General features: G+C 46.1%; 1 protein-coding gene across 4 annotated transcripts in view; it reads left to right on the top strand.

Moving 5' to 3' along the window:
* The window catches only part of SETD1B (SET domain containing 1B, histone lysine methyltransferase), a 402,280-nt gene that overhangs the window by 178,151 nt on the left and 201,894 nt on the right, over positions 1 to 22,235 (top strand). For all 4 annotated transcript variants that reach the window (XM_086942988.1, XM_086942987.1, XM_086942986.1 and 1 more), the window contains exons 8-9: positions 9,300 to 9,473; positions 10,490 to 10,577. In XM_086942988.1, coding sequence (XP_086799114.1) covers positions 9,300 to 9,473; positions 10,490 to 10,577 — 262 coding nt within the window. The remainder of the gene's footprint in view (positions 1 to 9,299; positions 9,474 to 10,489; positions 10,578 to 22,235) is intronic.

Genomic DNA, 22,235 nt, shown 5'->3' with positions numbered 1-22,235 from the left:
AAAAATTCAAAATGACGTCTCTACACGAGGTCATTCCCCAGATAGGGGACGGAGATTTCATGGCCACAATAGACCTCAAAGACACCTACCTGCACATCCAGATGAACAGGCGGCACAAAAATCTGCTCAGATTTACCATCAACAAACATCACTACCAGTTCACAGCCCTAGCGTTCGGACTAAAATCTGCACCAAGGGTCTTCACCAAGTGCATCACAGCAGTGGCAGCACACCTGAGAAGGGAAGGGATCCATGTATACCCTTAACTGGACGACTGGCTAATAAAGGCAAGTTCACACAGGACATGCAAGGAACATGCCCAGCGCGTGACAAAGACCTTGATGGACCTGGGATTCTCCATTCACTTGGGGAAATCCTCTATGGAACCAGAGCAAGTAGAGGTCTTCCTAGGGGCTCAGATCAACATCATACAGAGCAAGGTGTTCCCCAGCGACAAGAGGACACAGGCACTACTGGAGGAGACGCGCCTCTACCAGAAGGGGCGAGCTCTGACAGCGAGAAAGGTCATGGACATGATGACCTCATGCATACACCTAGTACCAAAATGTACGCCTCCACATGAGGCCATTTCAAGAATGGCTGAAAGAACAATGGTCACAAGCTACAGGGAGTTGGGAAGATCTAGTGGTTGTAACACACGCAGTGCAGGAGGAGAGGTTGTGGTGGAACATGGAGAACATAACAAAGGGAAAGCCTCTGTTCGAGGCATGTGGGCTGCTGAAGTCATATCTTAGCATAGATCGCCGCCTAGTGTTGGGTCCGAATGATTGCACCTGTTGTCCTGGAAGAGTCTTCGAAGTATCACGAGATAGGTGACTCCTCCCCTGGACTACAGTGCGCATGGGCATCTTCTCCATCCTCAGATTGTTTTTTTCCGCCATTGTGTTCGGATGTTATTCCTCTACTCCAACTTCGGACCCAAAACTAAACTACTTTAAAAGGCCAAAACGCCTTCGACTTCGACCGTATAGTTCTCGTTCGGTACTTCTTGACTCAACAAAACTTTCCATCTTGATCCGGTCGTCGACACGGACCGGTGGGCCTTTCGACGCCACGTGGGCCTTCGGTCAATGGAAAGGAGCCCGTTCAAAAGGTGCCCACAATGCCACTCCAAATTCCCGCATACTGACAAACATACAGTATGCAACAAGTGCTTATCACCGGAGCACAACGAAGAAAATTGGCCAGCGTGTGCCCAATTCCGTTCGAATAAGACCATCCGGATTCGACGGGCCGCTAGGCAAGAGATGCAGCGGTCGGCACCGGAACCGGAGAACATCTTCGATGATGAACACAACCTCCCCGAAGCGGCGGACTCAGTTGAGGACCAGTCGGACTCCGATGACCAGATCCCGCCTAGGCAAACAGCGAGTACACAGCCCCCTTCACTGCTTATCCCAAAACCGAAGGCTCCAGTCGAAGCATCGCCTGAAGGCCTTAGCCGAGATCGACCAGCTCCTTCAGAAGCCCCGCCTTCCGGCTCGGCTCCGAAGCCTAAAACCAAGCCTTCCGATAGCCCAGGACCAAGTAACATTCTCCCCAAGAAGGTTGTTGGACCCAAGAGGATTGTCTAATGGAAGGTCGTCTCACCGAAGAAGGCCGTCGAACCAAAGGTCGTCTAACTGAAGAAGGTTGTCGAGCCAAAGGTCGTTGAGCCGAAGAAGGTGTTTGAACCAAAGAAGGTCGCCCAACCCAAAAAGGTTATCGAGTCAAAAGCTATCGAGCCGAAGAAGAGCCTCGAACCAAAACGGGTCGTCGATCCAAAAGGAACACCCGACCCAAAAAAGGCCGTATATCCTAAAGAGTGTTGATCAACAAAAGCAGGATCACAACACAAAGCCGGTCGAACCGAAAAAAGTAATCGACTTGACCAAAAACATTGAGCCTAAAAAAGCCGTCGAGCATAAAAAAACGTATCGAACCAAAAGCTCTGGTCGATCCGAAACAGGTCCATCAGACACAGGCACCACAATGGGCCAGGCAGATATGGTACTCACAGATAATGGAAATGGCACAAGGTGCACCCCACAAGTTCGGGAGAAGAAAAGACCTACTGTCCATGCAACACGGAGAGGTACTACATCCAGAACAAGAGAGCCTCAGCCTAGCAGCATGGCTCCAGAAGACATAGAGTTCATACACCTGAGGTTACCGGAGAGCACCCTGCGGGTACTGCGAGAGGCAAGGAGGCCTAGCACACAAAGGTGCTATTTGGCGAAATGGCAAAGGTTCACACATTGGTGCAGCAAGAAGAAGGATGACAAGGGAGTCAACAGTGCTAAGGAACCTCACGCACCTGCTGAAGGCAAAGCTAAGCTCATCCTCTCTGAGAGAACACCTGGCAGCAATTGTGGCATACACAAGAGGAGAGACTGGAAAGAGTTTCTTTACGTCACAGATAGTAAAGAGATTCATGGAGGGGGCAAAAAGGATTGCGCCTCTCAGGAGGATGCCGCCACCAGCATGGAACCTTAATCTAGTCCTGACAAAGCTCATGAAGGCACCTTTTGAACCGATTCATAAAGCTTCCCTACAAATGCTAACAATGAAAACAGCCTTCTTGGTGGCTATCACCTCCCTTCGCAGGGTGAGCGAACTACAGGCGCTAACACTACAAGAACCCTACATCCAAATTCACAATGATAGGGTGGTGATGAGAACGGACCCACACTTCATGCCAAAGGTGGTGTCGAGGTTTCACATCAACCAAACAGTTCAAATACCAAGTCTCTTTCAAAAACCAACCACAAGTGCAGAGAGGGCACTCCACACTCTGGACGCTAGATGGGCAGTAATGCACTACATAGAAAGAACAAAGGAACACAGGAAGACGAAACAGCTCTTTGTGTCCTTCGCAAGCAGTTTCCTGGGTAGACCAGTAACAAAGGGGACCATCGCACGATGGATCGCACAAACTATTCAATTCTGACACAAACAAGCAAACCAAGAAGTAGCGGAGGGGGCACGTGCCGACTCAACTAGGAAAAAGGGAGCAACGATAGCCTTCCTGGCTAACACACCCATTTAAGACATATGCCTGGCGGCAACATGGGCTTCAGTGCACACGTTCACTAAGCCCTACTGTGTGGATATACAAATGAACAAGGAAGCACAAGTAGGACAGAAAGTGCTTCAACTTATATTCAACAGCCAACGCTCATCTTCCACCCAGCCGCCACAAAAGTAACAAACCGCTACAAAGTCTATGCACAGCAAAGTGAATCCAGAAAGATTCACGCTGCAAAATGAATAGTTTCTTACCTGTCGATGTAGTTTTGCAGCTTGAAGATCTTTCTGGATTCCCTAGCGAACCCACCCACCTCCGTCAGAAAGATGAGGGTGGAGAATCAGGTGGAAAAAAAACAAGGACAATACTAAAACAGATACCTTGAACTACAAAGCGGATTAAATAACTTACTTGAACATTGCCAAGGATTTGCAAAAACACAAAACGAGAAAAATCCGAAGATGGCGCCCAAGGGTGGGAGCTTCTGCAGGAAGCGTGCCGATGTCACGGAAAGACACCAAAAGGTGGGACGTCGACGCCCACCGGGCTACAGAAAAAAAAGAAAAACAAAGAAAAGACTACGATTCCGGACCCAACCATTAGACCGCGGAATAATGCACAGCATAGTGAATCCAGAAAGATCTTCAAGCTGCAAAACTACACCGACAGGTAAGAAACTATTCGTTCATGTTAGTGGGGAAGGGAAGGAAGCTTGTACTGCTGCCATCTATGCTGCACCTGTTACTATGCATGTGATAGGATTGTGCCCCTCTTGCTTACTTTGTTGTACAAGTTATATGCGTGTGAATGGAACTTGCACTACCATTTCTGCTTGTGCTCTTCCTGTTCATTCTGTGCTGGACACTTTCACTGCAGCTGCTTGCATCTTTGTTTGTTTGTGTGGAAATGTAGACTACTGCAGCACATATTGTTCCTGTTCTCTTTGGGTGCAAGTGGAAAAAAATGTGTCTGCTTTCCTAACACTATTCGTGCTTGTGTTATTTTTCTTTTCTTTTCCAAGGGTTTTTTTGGTTTTATTTCATGTGTTTACTTTTAGCCCAGTTACCTCTGTTTCCGTCATAGTCCTAATACAGTCGATGGTTTTATGTTTAATAATTTGCATATAATGTGTGTTCTGGATTTCCTCATTGAATTCATCTGATAAGTTCTTGGCTATAGAAGCACTTATTATTTAAATTGGTGTGAAACGAACAAGTGGAAAAAGTATTGTGTGCAGGCGGTCATCAAAGAAATCGTACAATCCATTGTGTTCTAAAAGGCCTTCTCATTTTTTTTTATTAAGCCTGCTGGTGTTTTGTTGTATCAGTAATCCTAGATACTTATTTTAGATGGGTATCTGGTTGGTTTGAAGAGAGACTCAAGTCAACTTTTCTAAATGCTGTTCCTCTATTTTGTTCATATAGGTCCAACGTGATGTAAAACATTTTTACATTTCATGGCTGTGGAGCTTAAAATGTGGTCTTCGGTCTACACCAGATAGCCTGAATCAAAACCCCCCTGCTGATATGTGAATAAGATGGAATACTTAACACATTCCCTCACGATGTAGTTGCCTAGGTATTGCATACAGCCTAACACTGTAGAATCGCCCCACACCCAGCCGACTAAGGTGCTGAGTGAGAGGCAGCATTTTGGCAGACATATTGGGCGTAGTCACTGCCCCAGCGCTCTAGACTCCAAGGCTCGTGTATAAAAAAAGCATACGGTGATCCCTCCGCGCAGCGGACGCGATCAGCGGGCGCGCCGGAAGCGCGCCAAAGTCGAGCCAAAGTCCAGCCCGTCTGCGCCAAGGACGGGCTGGGGGCTGCCTTTCCTGTTCAAAATGCCTTCTGCACAGGTAACCAGAGATAAACTGTTGCCACTAAATACCACCGCTAAAAACTGTAATCATTTCATAGAGGTTGATAAATGGCTAGGACCTATCACATGTATGATGTGTAAACACTCAATACAACCCTATATTAAGAACCCCCCCAAAAGCAGATATATAACTATTTCAGGTGGACTAATAAATGCACGGTCTATGTGCAAGAATGCTTTGCACATATATGACCCACTTGCTGAGAACAATCTGGACTGTCTTATGATCACGGAGACCTGGCTAAGAGAATGGTCAAACCCAGATATTACTTGCGTATTACCACCGGGCTATAAGATACATAGACTTGACAGACCTATTCAAAGAGGAGGGGGAATTGCTATCATACACCGTGAGACACTCACATGTAGCATTTCGGAATTACAAGATATTAAGGGAGCGGAAAGTTTAGCCTTTAATATTCAGGCTCATGACCCCTTCATGTTCTCTGGAGCACTAATTTATCGCCCCCCCAGGACAAATGAATCATTTCCTGGACAGCATGGGGGAAGTAATTACCGCTTTGACGCTCAAAGCAGCTAATTTTACACTACTGGGAGATCTAAATCTTCATCTTGATAATATGTCAGACTCAAACGTACAATGTTTTAAAGATATCATGCAGGTGCTTGGATTAAAAATCCTTACTAAAGACCCCACACACACAGCGGGCCATATTCTAGACTGTGTCTGTTCTAACCTCGATATTATTGAAGTATCCACCCCTCTGCCCCAGACGTGGACTGACCATAGTTTCATACCATTTCACCTCGTCACTAGTGAAACTATCAAAACTCAACCAAATGGACCCAGACATCAGAAATCCACTCCCTGCTGGACAAAAATAATTGAACATCCGGACCTACCCATATGGGTCAAAGAAAACAAACCTCTGACAACTGCGAATGTGACTTCTGATAATCTTAGCTATGAAAAATGGATGAGAACCATAGGGGAAAAAATAATCTCGGGAGGAGCAAATAAATCCAAATCTAAACAAGGGAAAATATCAGCCCCCTGGTACACGAATGATCTAAAAGACAAATTACGCACAGTACGTAAATTTGAACGTATATGGCGTAAACACTATAATAAAGATGACCAGGATAGTTATAAAACAGCTAGACGAAACTACCATGCACAAATCAAACAGACCAAAATAAACTACTTCACAAACAAGATAGAAACATCTCAGAATAATCAAAAAGAGATATTTTGTGTAGTGAAAAGCTTTCGAGATCCAAGGTTTTTGTCTCAGGAAATACCTCCATCACAGAGCTTCTGCAATGAAATCGCAGACTACTTTGAACAAAAAATAGTCAACATCACAAAACACTTTCCTGAAATTATCACAAACATTGATAATCTAGCCTCAGAAACCAACCCAGATAAAATCAGATGGAATACCTTCACTACAATTGATGTGTCTGAGACATCACATACAATGTTAAAAATTAAATAAGGATCACCACTTGATCCCTGCCCCCGTGCACTGATCCACGCAATTAAGGATGAGGTTAACCCCATGATTAATACCATTGTAAATGCCTCACTCCAGTCAGGGGAAATTCCCAGTACATGGAAGACAGCGATAGTAAAACCCCTACAAAAAAAAACGCTACATGATCCATCCGTTCTAACCAACCTGAGACCCATCTCACAACTCCCCGCCTTGTGTAAATGTGCTGAAACCCTGGTTAATAAACAACTTTCAACATTTCTAGAAACAAACAACATACTACATCCAAACCAGGCAGGTTTTAGAGCTAACCACTCTACAGAAACAGCACTCTTGTCTACAACAGAAACTATAAGAGCGGCACTCGATCAGGGGAAGAAGGCCGTCCTAGTTCTCCTTGATTTATCTGCAGCATTCGACACAGTGTCCCATACCATCTTATTACATCACCTTGCCGAGGCAGGCATTGGGGGCACCGTGTTGAAATGGTTTAAAAATGTTCTGCTTCACAGAAAACAGATAACTAAATTGGGACACTTCTACTCAGAGGTGAAGGAGATCAGGTCAGGGGTGCCTCAGGGTTCTAGTTTGAGCCCTACTTTGTTCAATCTTTATATGGCACCCCTGATCAATCTAATTGCTGTGCATAATGTAACCACGGTTGCATATGCAGACGACACCCAACTGGTCCTGGTTTTAGATGAGGATACAGAGAAGGCCGAACAGATACTGAAAGGCTGCCTAACCGCGACTTTTGGATGGATGCACAATAACCATATTAAGTGCAACTCTACTAAAACAGAGATCCTGCCCTTCGGAAAAAATAACATCTTTTCCCCACGTACCTGCTGGCCTTCAGATGCGGAAGCCCCCCCCCCCAACACCATCAGTGCAACACGTAATTTAGGAATAGAATTTGACGACATGCTATCTTTCAAACAGCAATCCAAAGAAGTGGCCGGTGTCTGTTTCAACATAATCAAGGGCCTGCGCAAGTTTTTTGATTACCTGCCACTGGCCGCCCGTCGCACAGTTGCAATTGCTCTCATAACATCGAGAATTGATTATTGCAACAGTTTATACGCAGCAGTAGCAAAATCTACCCTACATAAACTGCAGATGATCCAGAATGCGGCGGCCCGGCTTGTCTTGAGATGGCCTAGAAAATCATCTGCATCAGCTGCCTTGAATACGTTGCACTGGCTCCCTATCCAGAAACGGGTACTATTCAAAGCCCTTCTGATTACATACAGAGGTTTTCATAAGTGCGGACCCAAATATCTGTCCAACAAATTTCACAGATACCTCCCAAACAGAGAACTCAGGTCAGCCACGGCCAATCTAATGACCATACCTAAGTTTCGACTGACCACCAAGGGCGGCAAATCTTTGGCAGTCCTAGGCGCCAAAGCTTGGAACACCCTTCCAGCTCAACTCGGAGCATCTCCATCAGAAAAAGTCTATAGAAAATTACTAAAAACCTGGATTTATGGACTATCCGAATCAAAATGCAAAACCCTAGTCTAAGGACACTTAAAGCTCAACTACAACCTCCTAACATTCTACTTTGCAGTGAAGTCAACAGCGCCAAGATGCTCCTTGGAGTGTATGTGCGCTATACAAAAACCCCAAAACATCAAACATCCAAGGACACAAACACACATACATATATGATCTCCATAAATTACGGATATTTGAACTGACACAGCACTGGGGCATTCCCCAGTCAGAGGGAAAACACTTAAACATTTAGTTTAGATATACAGTTTGCTACCTGGTAAGAGTGGTTTTCCTGGTGGTATGTTCTTGGATGCGATGATAAAAGTACTGAGGTGGACCCAGTGTAGTGCATATGGCAATGTCATTGCAAATACCTCACCCATATCACACAGCTTAGTTGGAACAACAGTAATCCCTGCAAAATACCCTGTTAGGAGTTAGCTGGATCGGTATTCCCTCATATAAAGCACACTGTGAAACAAAATGTGTGTCCAAGCACTTTTCCCCCTTTTAAAAGCAGGAACTACTCAATCAGAAGAAAAAACGTGAAATTGGATCCTTTAATTTCTTAATTCAACATGTTCTACATGTAGGAGATAAAAACCAGTGATGCCCAATAATTGAGGTGGAAATACCAGCAAGAATCGTTAACTCTAGAATCTCTCTCTTTCATTATAAAGCATGTGTAATAACTTCCAAAGCCTTTGAGATGCCTTCTCAAAGGCTTGGGGAGTTCTTACTTACAATGAATATGTAAATGTTGCTCAACATTTTTTGGGATCGAACACTAATTTATCCCAGATCGGGAGCCTTATCAAAGGTAGTGAATAATTTCTGGAATTTAGTATTGTTAGATATATGCAGTATCACACCCCCACAACCATTCTGCCATAACACCACATTGAAAGAGCAAGCTCCGGGAACAGTATTATAAATGGCTGTTAGAGCAACATCTGCTGGCTGATGATGGGAAAGCAGAAATGCTCAAGTGTACCATTGTCCCCTCCTGGTCCTGATAAGTGAGTTATTCTACTGAAGGAAGACCATTTGAATCATGATTATATGGGAAAATACTTAGTAATACTGTGAAGTGTATTTTTATAGAGTGCTCTTTTAATCCCTGATTCATTTTTACATCTATACGGCTTCATACATTTTACTCTCTGTATGTGTAGTTGCTTTTATATAAAGACTCCACCAGGTCTTCCATTTCATCAGCAAGTTCAAACTTTCTGGAAATTCTACCCTACAAGAGTTGCTTAATTTAATAACACTTATTTGAGACTAATGATTCATTGCATACATTGGCCCTTCTCTAAGCTCTTGTGTTCGATAAAGTGTAAAAGAAGCCCAGAAAGACTTCTGAGAGGTCTGTATTGCCCAAAAAGGTACTTTGTATGATTTTCCTCCTTCTTTTTTTTATTTTTTATAAGGCTTCACTCACCCCTGTGAAATCTGGAGAGTGTAAAGAGGAAGAGAGACCAAAGCCAAAGGACCAAATAACTTCGAGCCTTCTTGAGAGCTGGAATAAGGGAGAAGGGCTAGGCTATGAAGGAATTGGACTGGGCATTGGCCTTCGGGGAGCCATCCGATTGCCTTCTTTCAAGGTAAAATTTAGAAGGAAAACGGTCTTGATATAGCATGTATATATGCTTTCTATTTAGTCTGCAAGTTGTGTTTATTCGTAGAAAAGTCGAGTGCAAAATATATTTGGACTGGTCAGCAAGGGTTGAAAAAAGTTCTGTCATGTATAGCTAGCATTCAGAGACAAGTAAGCACATTGACGTGGTGCGTCTGGCTTATGGGCCATAGGCTTGGGGAGTTCTCAAGTATATAGGCTACACATTGTTTTCCAAAATTATCATAATACAGGTTACTTTTTAGAGTTACAGCATCCTTATACTGGGTGGCTTGAACAGAGCAGGTCCTGGGTACATATATTCCGTACTCGATATATTGAAAAGATGTACCTTAAATGCCTTGGCTGTTAAGGGTGGTTATTTTTGTAATCTGTGCATTGATTTAGAAGGGGTGAACTTAAGGGGGGACCGTTCTTTTTCTGGATGATAGGCTGTGCTAGTTCATCTTATTTTAATTATTTTCCTTGAGAGTCCTGCAAATAGCACACTTTATCAGCTGCTGTCCTGTTGTTTTTGAGTGGATGGGAGGAAGAGAAGCCTATTTACAGATCAGTGGTTTCTTCTAGAAACTGGCAAGATTTCATGACATTTATTCAGGACTCCCTCATCATGAGGAAGTTGTTTGCCAGTCCTAATGTTTTTAATGTGTGCACTGTGACTAAATTGGAATAGTGATAAAGTTGTAGACTTCGCAATATAAATATCTGAGTTTCAAGAAGTTTTCACATGAAGGGTACATTCACACTTGATACTAAAGTGTCCCTTGCATTTTTTACTTCATGGTTTATGGATTCTTCTACTAATACAGTTAAAATGTGTATTCAATAGCAGGCTTGATGTTTGAAATGACAAAAATGGGACATGCAACATCTTAGAAACTTAACCTGGAGATGGAGGCAGCAGGGAGCTACAGCGAATAGAAGTGCTTGTGCCAGGAGAAACTATAGTGTTTAGTTTGTGACCGTATATTTTGTTTTTAATAGGTGAAAAGGAAAGAACCACCAGAGGCTGCTTCAGGAGTAGACCAAAAGAGAATCCGTCCATCTATCTCCATTGAAGAAGATGATGAAGGTGTGCAAAGCAATTTTAGAATGTAGCAATGCTTACAAAATGTACCTCTTCACACTGGGCCTAACACAAATTGCAGTCTTTTCATGACTCCTGTTACCTTTTGAAGCCTCGTTTATTGCACGAGCCCTTGAGACTTTGTCAAGTTGACTACATGTTAAGGGGAAAGCCTTGAGCTCTCTTAATGAATTGCAATGTATTATAATTCAAGACAGTGGATTGGAGTCCATTTTAAACAAGGACGTGTCCCACCTCCGCAAAGAAAGCAGTTCTTGCCTACATTTAATTATTTTGCTTTTGTGCCAGTCAGTTTGCTAGATATTTAGTGTGAATACACATTTGTTAAATTTTCCGGCCCTTACGGTATATTTTGCTTCATTGGAATAATTTTGTTTGAATTCAGCGCACCACCAGTATATTTTAGATGTAAATGTTTCAATTCACCCCAAATAAAGCAAGATCACTGTGACAAGAGAAGACTTTGCAATATATGACCTAGCTCTCAAGGATGTAACATTGGGAATCTACGATTGCTCAGACAGATCATTTAACTTTTTGATAATCCTAATAGTGTAGAAAAGGAGCCCGTAGCCACAGTCCTGACTCAAGCTTGGGAGGGGAGAGTTGATCATTTCAGTATCTAAGAGTACATACAGCCCTATCCCAACATGAAGAAATCATATTGTATTCTAATGTGGATCTGTCTGGAGCATAGCGGTAGAAAACATACCGCAGCTTTAACCTCCTCAGTTTTGGGGAATAGGCAGTGAGCATACCAACACAATATCTGACACTTGGAGGGACAGGCCTAGAGTAGATTATCACTGGCAGAACCATCTGCCTGGCTCTTTGTTCTTCCACAACATCTCAGTCGTACTATGTTGAGGGAAAATATGCACATTTCCCATCATGTTTTATTTGTAAATTTGCATTATTCCAAGAGAGGCTTGAACCACATCACCTAAGAATTCCTTTTTCACCAATGAAGTAATTTCTTTTCTGTTGAGTTGTGCAATTTAGGTCTGGAAGATATGGAATTTCCCTCTATGTATGGCAATAATCATCTTCAACTTAACAGCAATTGCTATTTGCTGCTACTGACCAGGATGTGCCAACTCCACCAAAAGTGTTCCCTAGTCTGTCTTTGTGCCTGTTGGGTTCCTAGTCTCATAACTTGAACATGGTTACAGAAGTAGTTGAGTCAACCCCCTTATACTGTATTAAAACAATTCTGCATCTCCATATACCGTTCTCTGAAGGCATAGAGACTCTAGCTCCCAAAACTGTTCCAAGAGTTTATTTTCTAGGCATTCAAAAATTTCCAGTTGCATCATTATGGTAACACATTCCTCCAAGCTCTTATACTTCAGCCTCAGATTCTACCTCCGGCAGCCATGATTTTGTTTGCCCAAATCGGCTGTTCAGCAGATCAACTAAAAGATTCGCTTTGGCAACCCATTTCTTCATTTCCCAGGTCCTTTTTCCAATACACACGTTCTGAACTCCAGCTGCTGGTTGGACTTTTGCAGCTCAGACAATCTAGCCATTATCATATTTTCTCTTGTTTTCAGCTACAGTTGCTGAAAGCTACTATTTACTGTTCGTCAGCTTGGGTCACTTTAGAGGTAGTGGGCCTCAGTAAAAATAATTTGCACCTCCCTTTTTTCACCATCCCTCCTGTTTTCTTTCGAAGCCATTATTATATATTAAGCGAGGTGTCGCTCACCACTGGGAATTCAAACTTCAGATAAACTACTTATCAGGGCAAATTTAACTTCTAGTCTGCTTCAACGCCACTGAGTGTTGTTCAATCAGCTCATAACAATCACAACAGGTCTACTTCATTCACTGTGATTTTATCTCCTTTTTACTCTGCGTCCCCATTGATTGTGTGTAGGAAAGTGCCCCTTTTTGACATCCTTGCCCCCACTTTTTCCATGGTACATGAGGTGATGTTGATTGAAAGTGCACTGTGTTCCTGATAACCAGGTTTCCAGTTCCAGAGCACTTTCCCAAAACTCTGCAGTTTTCCCCCAGTTGGCAAAACCTATAACACCCTCAGAAGGTCTCTAGAAAGCGGTACCCTGGACCTAGGTCTAGAGGTACTAAAGAGGGTCCCTAAGGGTGCAGCACGGATTGTGCCACCCTAAGGGACCCCTCACCAAGCACATGCATGACTGCCATTGCAGGCTTCATGTCTTGGTGCAGGCAAAAGTGAAAACACAACATCCCACACAACCTTGTGTTCCATGACCTCTACTACTGCAGCTAATATTTGTAAGTCACCCCAACAGCAGGCGCGGCATCTCTAAGGCAGGGTGCTTAATATTATATATGAGGACATATCTGCATGAGCAGATATGCCCCTGTGCTTGTCAGTCCTATTGCTGTTAGTGCAAGTGACCAGGGAAGCCATCTTAATCATGTACTGGACACTGGCAAGTTCACCGGAGACATGATGACTTTACTGAAAATGAGTATGTTTGGCACCAAAAAGTTCATCTTGATAAACCCACACTGTTGCCAGTATTTGATTTATCAAAATATGCAATCCGAGGCACCTTAGATAAGGCCCTTGAAATCCTACCAGCCTCTTGTGTGCTTGCTGACTGGATACTGCCATTTTTAGTGCACAAGGGAACCCAAGTAAGCAATATGCTAGGGACCTTAGGGTAAGTATATCTTTAAACAGGACAGTGGTCCCTAGACAAGAGAAGGTTATTGAATAAATAAATATAGGCTAAATAGACACTATACTCTTTGTCCAGCTGGACAGATTTATTTTCTGGTAAGCAATTTGCAAAAACTTTAAAAAGTGATAGCAGCAGGACACCAGCCGATGTCAAACTGACACACTAAAGAAAAAGACAAACAAGGCAACTCAACAGTATGTGTAGTCAATTCACAGTCAGACGATAGTAATTGCACACTATTGCTGGCATCAAATAATACATTTCATATACATATAGTGTGACACGGTCGACAACGTTTCGAACCTCTTGAATTAATAAAGGTTCATCCTCAGGACATTAAATATATTTATCAGTTCCAAGTCCTCCCTTTCGGAGTAACAACGGCACCCAGGGTGTTCACAAAGTGCCTGGCGACAGTAGCAGCACACTTAAGGAGACAGCACATACATGTCTACCCTTATCTGGACGACTGGCTTATTCAAGCAAAAACGGCCCAGCAGTGTGCCAGCCACATGTCCCACACCATTCATCTCCTTCACAATCTGGGATTCTTGCTGAATTATCCAAAGTCACATCTTCAACCCGCCCACGTGCGACAGTACCTGGGCGCGACAATAAACACTCTGGCAGCCAAACCTCAGCCAAATTCAGCAAGAATAAACAGCATGCAATTGCTGATACAAAAATTCAGACCTCAACACTTGCTTCCAGCAAAAGTGTTCATGCAGTTGATAGGCATGATGGCCTCCTGCATCTTCGTAGTCCCGCACGCGAGACTACATATGCGTCCGCTTCAGGAGTGCTTGGCACGTCAGTGGAATCAGGCTCAAGGACAATTGAAAGACCTAGTGTTGGTGAGCGGTCGGGCATACAACTCTCTGCATTGGTGGAACCCACAAAACCTTTGCAAGGGCCGACCGTTCCAGCAGCCTGTGCCACAGATTATACTGACGACGGACGCGTCTCTCCAGGAATGGGGAGCCCATGTACTCCACTTCACAGTGCCCCCCTCCCACTGTCCGTGTTCCCGTGTGCCGGTTTACCCCCCCTCCCCCCCCGCTGTCCGTGTGCCCGTTCCAGCCCCCCCTCCCGCTGTCCGTGTCTCCGGCCCCTTGTAAATGCTTGTTTTTTTATTCCCCTCAATCTCCATGGATCGGCACGAAACGTGCGATGCCGAACCCAAATTGAAAATCCCGAGGTCCGAGACATAATCTTAATTACGACAGAAGTGGAGTCTGCCAGCTCTCGTTTTGTCGCCCTGCCTGGAAGGATAGCTCAACCCTCTGTCAGTGCAGGAACCTTGGTTTGTATCCCAGAAGACCCCTCCCCCCTGGTGCACAGCCCTTGGCTCACTGTGGCCAGTACTCCTGTTCTTGCCTCTACCAGTGGATTCTAATGAAGGTTCGACGCCTGGCATCGACACTTTGGGCCGAGGGGCAGTTTTTGGGTGATGCTCCATGTCTTTTCTCTCTGTCTGACACCCTGAACCCCGGAAGCAAGTAGAATCTTTCGGCTCTCAGCACGTTCCAATGAGGTCAACCATTGGAGTTTCCTGATACACAGCTAGGAAGGCATTATGATGGTTGTGTGGGTGTGTGTGTGTGTGTGTGTGTGTGTAGGTGGTGGAGATGGCTGTTTGAGTACCAGGGTTTGATGAAGAGTGTCTAGACGCCTTCAAGGCAGGGAGGGCGCTTCTCACACATAAATAGCAGTACCGGGGTCTGGTGAAGCGCCTACCCACTTAAGAAGCGGGCAGCTTCTTTACACATCCATACCAGTACCAGAGTCTGATGGAGTGTGGGGGCAGGGAGTTTTTTACACATATATACCTGGGTGTGAAGGATTGTGTCTGCACGCCTCAGACGCATGGATCTTTCTTTGTGACCTTTCCCTGTCCGATACTCCGTCCCGGTTCAGTGGAGCTGAACTTAGTTGGAATGCCCCCTCCCTCTCGGGTTTCTTCGCCGTGGCACCGGCCCATCCCATGAAGGGATTAGGAGCCCAGCGTGGAAGGGAGTGGGCGGGGCTTGGCGGGGCACACAATGGGGTTCAGTTAGCTGTGATTAAGCAGGTAATGGGAGCCCAGCTCCGCTCATTGTTCACAGAGTTGGTCATTGGGCAAGGGGAGGGGTCTCCGTTGCTAGGTAATTAACTCAAGCTACCTTCATCCTTAAATGGGTCATTAATAACAATCGAAGACTGTCAGCGACCGGCCCTGTCCAGCCCCCGGCAGCAACTGCCAGTCTGCCCCAGAGAGACGCTACTGTACCGCCTGCTCGCCACACACCCGTCACTGCTCCCAGTGGGATGGGCGAGGCCGTATGTAGCCCGGTGTAACATGGGCTGTGAGCCCTAGAGCCGCCAGTACAGCTCCCGGGGATGTGGTATATCTAGTTTCCCTTTGGACACAAACCCCGTCTTACCTCTAGCGCTGCGTGTCATGACACTTGCATGTATTCAGGCTGTGCATGCATGCATGTAGAGTGTGGGCTACCCGTCACTTCTGTGTACCCAGGCTGAGGGCACAGGGCTGCACAGTCTGTGTTCTGTATTATGCCCCAGGTATTTGGGTGTCTGCTGTTTGTCCCAGGGCTGTGCACCGTGAATCTCCACGCAGCCCCGAGCGGTGGGTACCCGCCACTCAAATATACCCATTCCGTGGGTAATGCATGTAGAGCCTTTTCGTGGCTGTGGGTACCGCCCGTTGCCACATACACGGGCTAGGCACCGACATGTACGTCCTGGTCTATAGGCCGTGCGTACCCATGATATAGGTCCAGGAATGTACAATCTGAGAGACAAACGTGGGTACCACCGCTTCTCGTGTACACTAGCCGATGACGCAGACATGTTCTGCAGGGTCCTATGTACCTGAGCTCTGCATGTACGCATGATGTAGGCCCAGGAACGTACAGCCTGAGATGAAGGAACATGGGGACTGCTGCTGTTCACGTGCCCTGACTGAGGGCACAGTTGGTACAGGCAGTGCTGCTGTTAGTGGTAACTATTCCCCACTAAACATTACATCTTTGGCTAATTGGGTTCCGTTCTGATTACGTAATCTGTGTAGCCTGACAATGTCATGGAACCTGTGACAAAGGCGAGTAGATGGCGGTAAGGACCTGTGGAATGTTGCCCTGCCTGCCTGCCTGCATCTCCAGCCTCTCTGCAGAGTTCCTGAATGGCACCTGTTCCCCCCGCAGCATGCCTTCTGGCCTGGCTACCGGGGAGCTGGTGGGGGAGGACTCTGGCTGTGCCGGTCTGCCCGCATACCCTGCCGTGTGGGTTCGTTGGCAGCTGGCAACCGATAGGAATGTAGTAAGCTTGCACGGGCGGCAGCTGTCTGTCCGTACGAACAGTCCCTGCTATGCCCCCGCCAAGCAGCCTTCTTCTTTCTCTCTGTATCTAGGCTTGGAGCCAGCTAGGGGCATCCTCTGCAGTTGGCAGTGCCAGTTTCGAAGGATGTTGGACATCTTCTGGGGTACTCGAGAGATATGTCCACTGTTGAGGTCGGCAAGGTCAGCCCCAAGGCAGGCGGTCTTCACCGCCCCGTTGGCGTCCCTCCTCCCGAGGTCTTTTGGTTCTCCACAGGATCACACAGTCAGTGTGTGACACACATTTGAAACCTAATTATTGCCTATTTGAGATATCACGAGCACGTCTAAAATCCTGTTATGCAGCTCTACAGACACTTCAGTGCCTTTATCTCACTCAATTGTTACAGCGCGGGGCACCTCTTGAACCACCCGGGAGCCAGTGACGTTTCAGTGTGGAGGTGTCACCCCCCCCCAGACTGAAACACACGCACGACACCGTGACACTGGAGCCACTTTTCTCTATACACCCATGTGATCTCACTGCTACATTTAAATTATTGTTACTCTTTCGCGCCAACTGTTTCCAGCTGTCTAGCTCTCCCTAACCCCCACTCCCCAAACTCTATCCCATTTATCAACCTCATGTTTTCTCACACCCATTTATCTCCCTTCATCTCCTGTTTCTCCCTCACTTCTCGCCCTTCTCCTTTTGATGGTGCTTACTGTCATTCTATCTCAGTTTTCTTCAAGTTCTTTCTTTTATTCAATCGTTCTTGCTCATCCCATGACCCCACCCTCATTTTCTGCCTCAATGCAGCCCTTTCTGCTTCGTTTCATCCACCTTGCTTTCTTTTTTTTCTGTCCTGCTCTGCTCTGATTTGTTATTTTCCACTCCTGTGTCGGTTTGTCTATATTTCCATCTTTCTATAATTAATTATCCCATGGATATTTTTATTTTCTTTACTTCTCTTGGTGATCATTTTATCTTTATTGTATCCGTTTCCATTCTTCCCAATATCTTCTTTTTGTCTCAATTTGACAATTTCCTCAGATTCGTTCAATCTGAATTTCATTTCTCGTTCTTTTTCTAGCATCCTTAACATTGAAATTTTCTTTCCTTTCAACCTCAACATGGGGCTCTGTGTGTGTGGGTCTGTGTGTGGGTCTGTGTGTGTGTGTGTGTGGGTCTGTGTGTTTTTGTGTGGCATTTGCCAGATATTAAACTATTGGCATTGTAAATGACAATGCCATGTATTTATCTGTTTTCAAAACCAACACATAAATACAAATGTTGTCATTTACAATACCAATAGCTCAAACTTTTCAAAAGGCGAAACCATTGCATTGTAAATGCTTGTTCAATTATAGTGTGGCTGTGGGCCTGCTAATCAGACCCACAGCCCAGCTGTTCGCTCTCTAAATTGATACCATGTACTTTAGGTACAAACAAGATTGGTTACTGGGTCACTCATGTGAGCCCCTGCATAGTGTACCATAGGTACCCAGGGCATAGGTGTACCCTAGGCCTACCAGGGGCTGCAGCATGTGTTGTGCCACCCTTGGTTTGCCTTCCAAACTGACACCACAGGTCTGTTCACACAGCCTGGGTAAGGTGGTGTAAACACCCCTTACTTAGATATAGTATACCTATATCTACCTTTATATATAGACACATATACACCTATAAGCCACTCCTATGGTTGGTCTCGACAAACCTGGAGGCAGAGTGCTTGATTTTATGTGAGAGGGTGCCCTAGCATGAGCTGAGCCCCTCTGCAGCTTTCAGAACCATCTCCCTATAGCTGTTCTATGATATAGCCATACCATATACTCTTAAGTGTATTATAATCCTCGCGGTTAATGCTAACTTTGGTTTGGCTTTATTAAAACTTGTTGTGTAAGGTGTCAAACACTTTGGAATACTACCCCCCGCCAATTCTGGTGGCGGAGGTAGCATTCCTCCCTTCTGGAGAGAAAAAACCTGTAGCTTGCTTCTTTATCCGGTTAAAGTTAAACAGAGCCTCAGCATCACAAAATGGATGCTGCTGTAAAAGACACAAGTCTGACCTACTGTTGCTGGACGAAACTCCGGCAGGGGAGCCTGGACAATAGGTTTCCTGTCCAGGGAGGTTCCAGCTCCTCCCCAGACAGGGGTTTTGTGTATTGGGGCAGGGAGGGCTGCATTCAGTGAATGCATCTAGACACTGCCTGGGGCACACAAGGTGCTCCATGCATAGCCCGGTTCAAAGCAGTTGCTGGGGCACTCCAACCCCAGCTCTCGCACGAAACTGGACAAAGGGAAAGGGGTGTAAACACCCCCTTTTCAGGTCCACCCATAGGAGGGACCTAGTCAGGTAATCCAGCCCCCTTTCTTAGAAGTATAGGAGCTGTGTCCCCAGGACTTTAGATTATCCTGGACGAATCTTTGAAAGACATATCTTGGACCTTCGACATTCCATTCTGACTGGAAGACGAAGACATCTCCCTTGTGGTCAAGGAGTGACCACCCTGTGCAAACAGGCATCACCAGCAACTTCGCCGGTCTGCAGTTTCAAGGCTCCCGTCGGAACCCGAAGACTCTGCGACTCAAGAACTGGACTTCAAGACTTCTCTGACCAGATCCACATCCACAGCAAAGCTGAGACCCGTGGCGGACACGAGAGAAGTGGGACCGAACATCTTGGACATCCTGCATTTTGCTACCTGCACTCCTTTCTTGAAGCCTCAGTAAGTTTTGCATTGGGGTACAAGAAGACCCAGCCCCGAGCACCATTTGCACCGAAGCCCAGGCCCCCACACTCCGCGAGTGTCCCGTGAGCCCTTCCTTTGCATTTGAGCTAGACGCTTCTTCCCGGTTCCTTGCCCGTTGGCTAGTGAGCCCCCTGTAGACGACATCTTGAATTTAATTTGCTTTTCTGGTTGCTCCAGGCTTGCTCCTACTTCCCTGAAAAGGAGAAGCCCAACAGACCTTGCTGGTCTGCAACAGAACCAATCTGGACATCCTGCGTGGGTTGCAGTTGCCAAGGCTTGTTGGGTCCAATTCGGATACCGACACTGCAGTCATCTAGATCCATCGTGGGACAGCTCGAATCCAGCGCCTGGTCATCGTCGATGCCTCCTGGATCCCGTTGCTGAAGAGACAAACTCACCTTCTTCACCTTGAAGCACACAACATCGCCTGGTTCCTTCCTGGTCACTGGCTAGTGACCCAGACTCTGTCCCCTCTGCTTTCAGGTTCTTCACATCACCGATCCATCCTTGGATCTACCCGGACACTTTTCCTCTGGTCGCTAGCAGCACTTCTTTGCAGCTTTCCATAGAAAACGACAACGAAATACGAAAAGACACTTATGCACCCCACTTCCCTGGGTGAGGTAACACGAGTACTCCGGTGCTCACGTAGGTCTTGACTCTCGAAGTTTCCTAGTTTAAAAGGGTTCCATCCTAGTCCATCCTTAAGTGTCCTTAAACAGTAACTTTATAACTTCTTCGTTTCCCATAGAAAGTCAATGGTAACTCGCAACTGTGTTTGCCCCAGTATTAGAACTTTCATAGATTTCCATGCTTTGTAGCATTCCCCGTCGTCGGAATGGGAGCCTCGGTAAATAGAAAATACCTTAGTAGTAAGCACAAAGTGAAAAAATAGGCCTAGGCCTCATCTCATTTTGTAGCTTATCCACCTCTTTTTGTAAAAGAGACCAAACTTTTGCCGTAGCCAATCAGAGCAGCCTCACCCCTTTGAACCTTCTTGAGAGAAGCTCAGAACCTCAGATTTTCTACCGCACGTTGTGCAAGGGAGTCTCCATTGAGCTCTGCTCAGTTTCTTCAATTCAAAACTACTTTTTTCAACAACTTGGATTTCTTTCAGTCATGTCTGACAAGGAGAAAAAAGCCCTTTTTAGAGCCTGTGCTACTTGCTCCAAGAAGAGGTTGTTTGTCGAAGGCAAACATATGGACTGTATATACTGCCTGTATCCGGACCATAAAGCCACGAACTGCCAGATTTGCAGAACCTTCTCCTCTAAGACCTTGAGGGACAGGGAAGGACGTCTCCTTACATGGCTTCAGAAGATGAAGGACGGTAAAGACATTGTGTCTTCAGACAGTGAGGGCTCCTCGTCGATGGTGTCATCTAAGAAGTCTCAGAAGAGGGGTAGGTTTCCCCCTTCTACTTCAGGCGAGTCCCTTCACAAGGCCTTACCAGGGACCTCTGATAGGTCTGACAGGCCTGCTTCCCAAAAATCTCCTCACCACGGTGAAAAGGAGAGGCAGGGTAAGCCTGAGGAGTCACAACCCTCAAAAAAGGTGAAAAAGGTTACTACTATCTCTTCACCTCCCTCTGAGAAGGATAGAGGGGTCAAGAAGCCTTCAACTTCAACACAGGAGGTCATTTCGGACAAAAAACAGCGGTCGTCGACGGTGAAAACCACAGGTACGTCGACGACTTCTGTAAAAAAGGATGTCTCTGTGAAAGTAGCCTCGTCGACGGGCTCGTCGACGACGGCGGCGGCGACGGCGCCTTCACCGTCGACGGTATTCAAGACGCCTGATGCCTGTTCGTCGTCGACGAAGATCACCTTCTCCACGTCGACGACGATGACGACAAGGATTGCTTCGACGGCGATGACGACGACGATGTCGATGACGACCGTGTCGACGACTCCTGTATCCATGATGCTGACGACGAGTTCGTCGACGATCCCGTCGACGCTCCTTCCATCGTCAACGATGAGTTTCTGCTCGTCGACGTCGCAATCCTCGACGACGAGGGCAGTATCTTCGTCGGCGCTTCCGTCGACGACACAGTCCTTTAAAGAGTTACCGTGGACGACCTCGTCGACGATGTCGTCGACGACGGACTAATCTGAAAAACCTGTTTTTTCGCGCAGAAGGAAGCAGATAACACCAGAGATGACGTCTCCGCGACAGGTTCAAAAACTTCCACCTAGTCTTCTGTTAGATGACGACTCTGATGAAGAGACTTTTAGCGAGTTTGGACAAGCGTATAGCCCTTCTGACCTACAAGTTAAGGTTCAGGATGTTAGTTCTGAGGAAGGAGAGATGGAACACCAACACTATGCTCCTAAAGATTACTATGGGGAAGAGGACACAACTAGCAGGCAAATGCCCTTGCAGAAGCCTTCACGTCAGTCGCAAGAAGGGATGGTGGCAATGCCATCCAGTCTGATCACAGATATACAACTTATGTTGCAGGACTACCGGAGGAGTTTCCCTACTCCCCAAGAAGCTCAACGAGTGCGTCCCCCTACGCCTCCGCCTCAATCGTTACAGCCTGTGGCAGTACACTCTTTGCCTCCAAAAGAGCGTACCACTGCGCCTGAAGAGCACCCACAAGAAGTAGTGCAGGTGCATGATACGGATGATGATACTGCCTCGTCTGACGCGGACCAACAGGTGGATCCTGACCAAGACCAGCAAGTGGATTGGAATCCAAATGACCCTCGTGATCTGGACGTCGCAGATCCAGATAACGCTACCTCACCTCCAGCGGACGTTGGAGGTTTTCACAACCTGATGGAACGGGCTTCCAAGAGGTTTGGTCTCCCAGTGACCACGGTTCAGTCCGAATGTTTCTTATATGATTTCAAGGAACCATTCAGGAAATCAGTACGCTCCATACCAATCCTTGA

Source organism: Lissotriton vulgaris, chromosome 11, assembly GCF_964263255.1.
Source record: "Lissotriton vulgaris chromosome 11, aLisVul1.2, whole genome shotgun sequence".
Lineage (NCBI taxonomy): Eukaryota > Metazoa > Chordata > Amphibia > Caudata > Salamandridae > Lissotriton > Lissotriton vulgaris.
The sequence above is the reverse complement of the archived record's forward strand: the minus strand, read 5'-3'. Positions and strand labels throughout refer to the sequence as shown.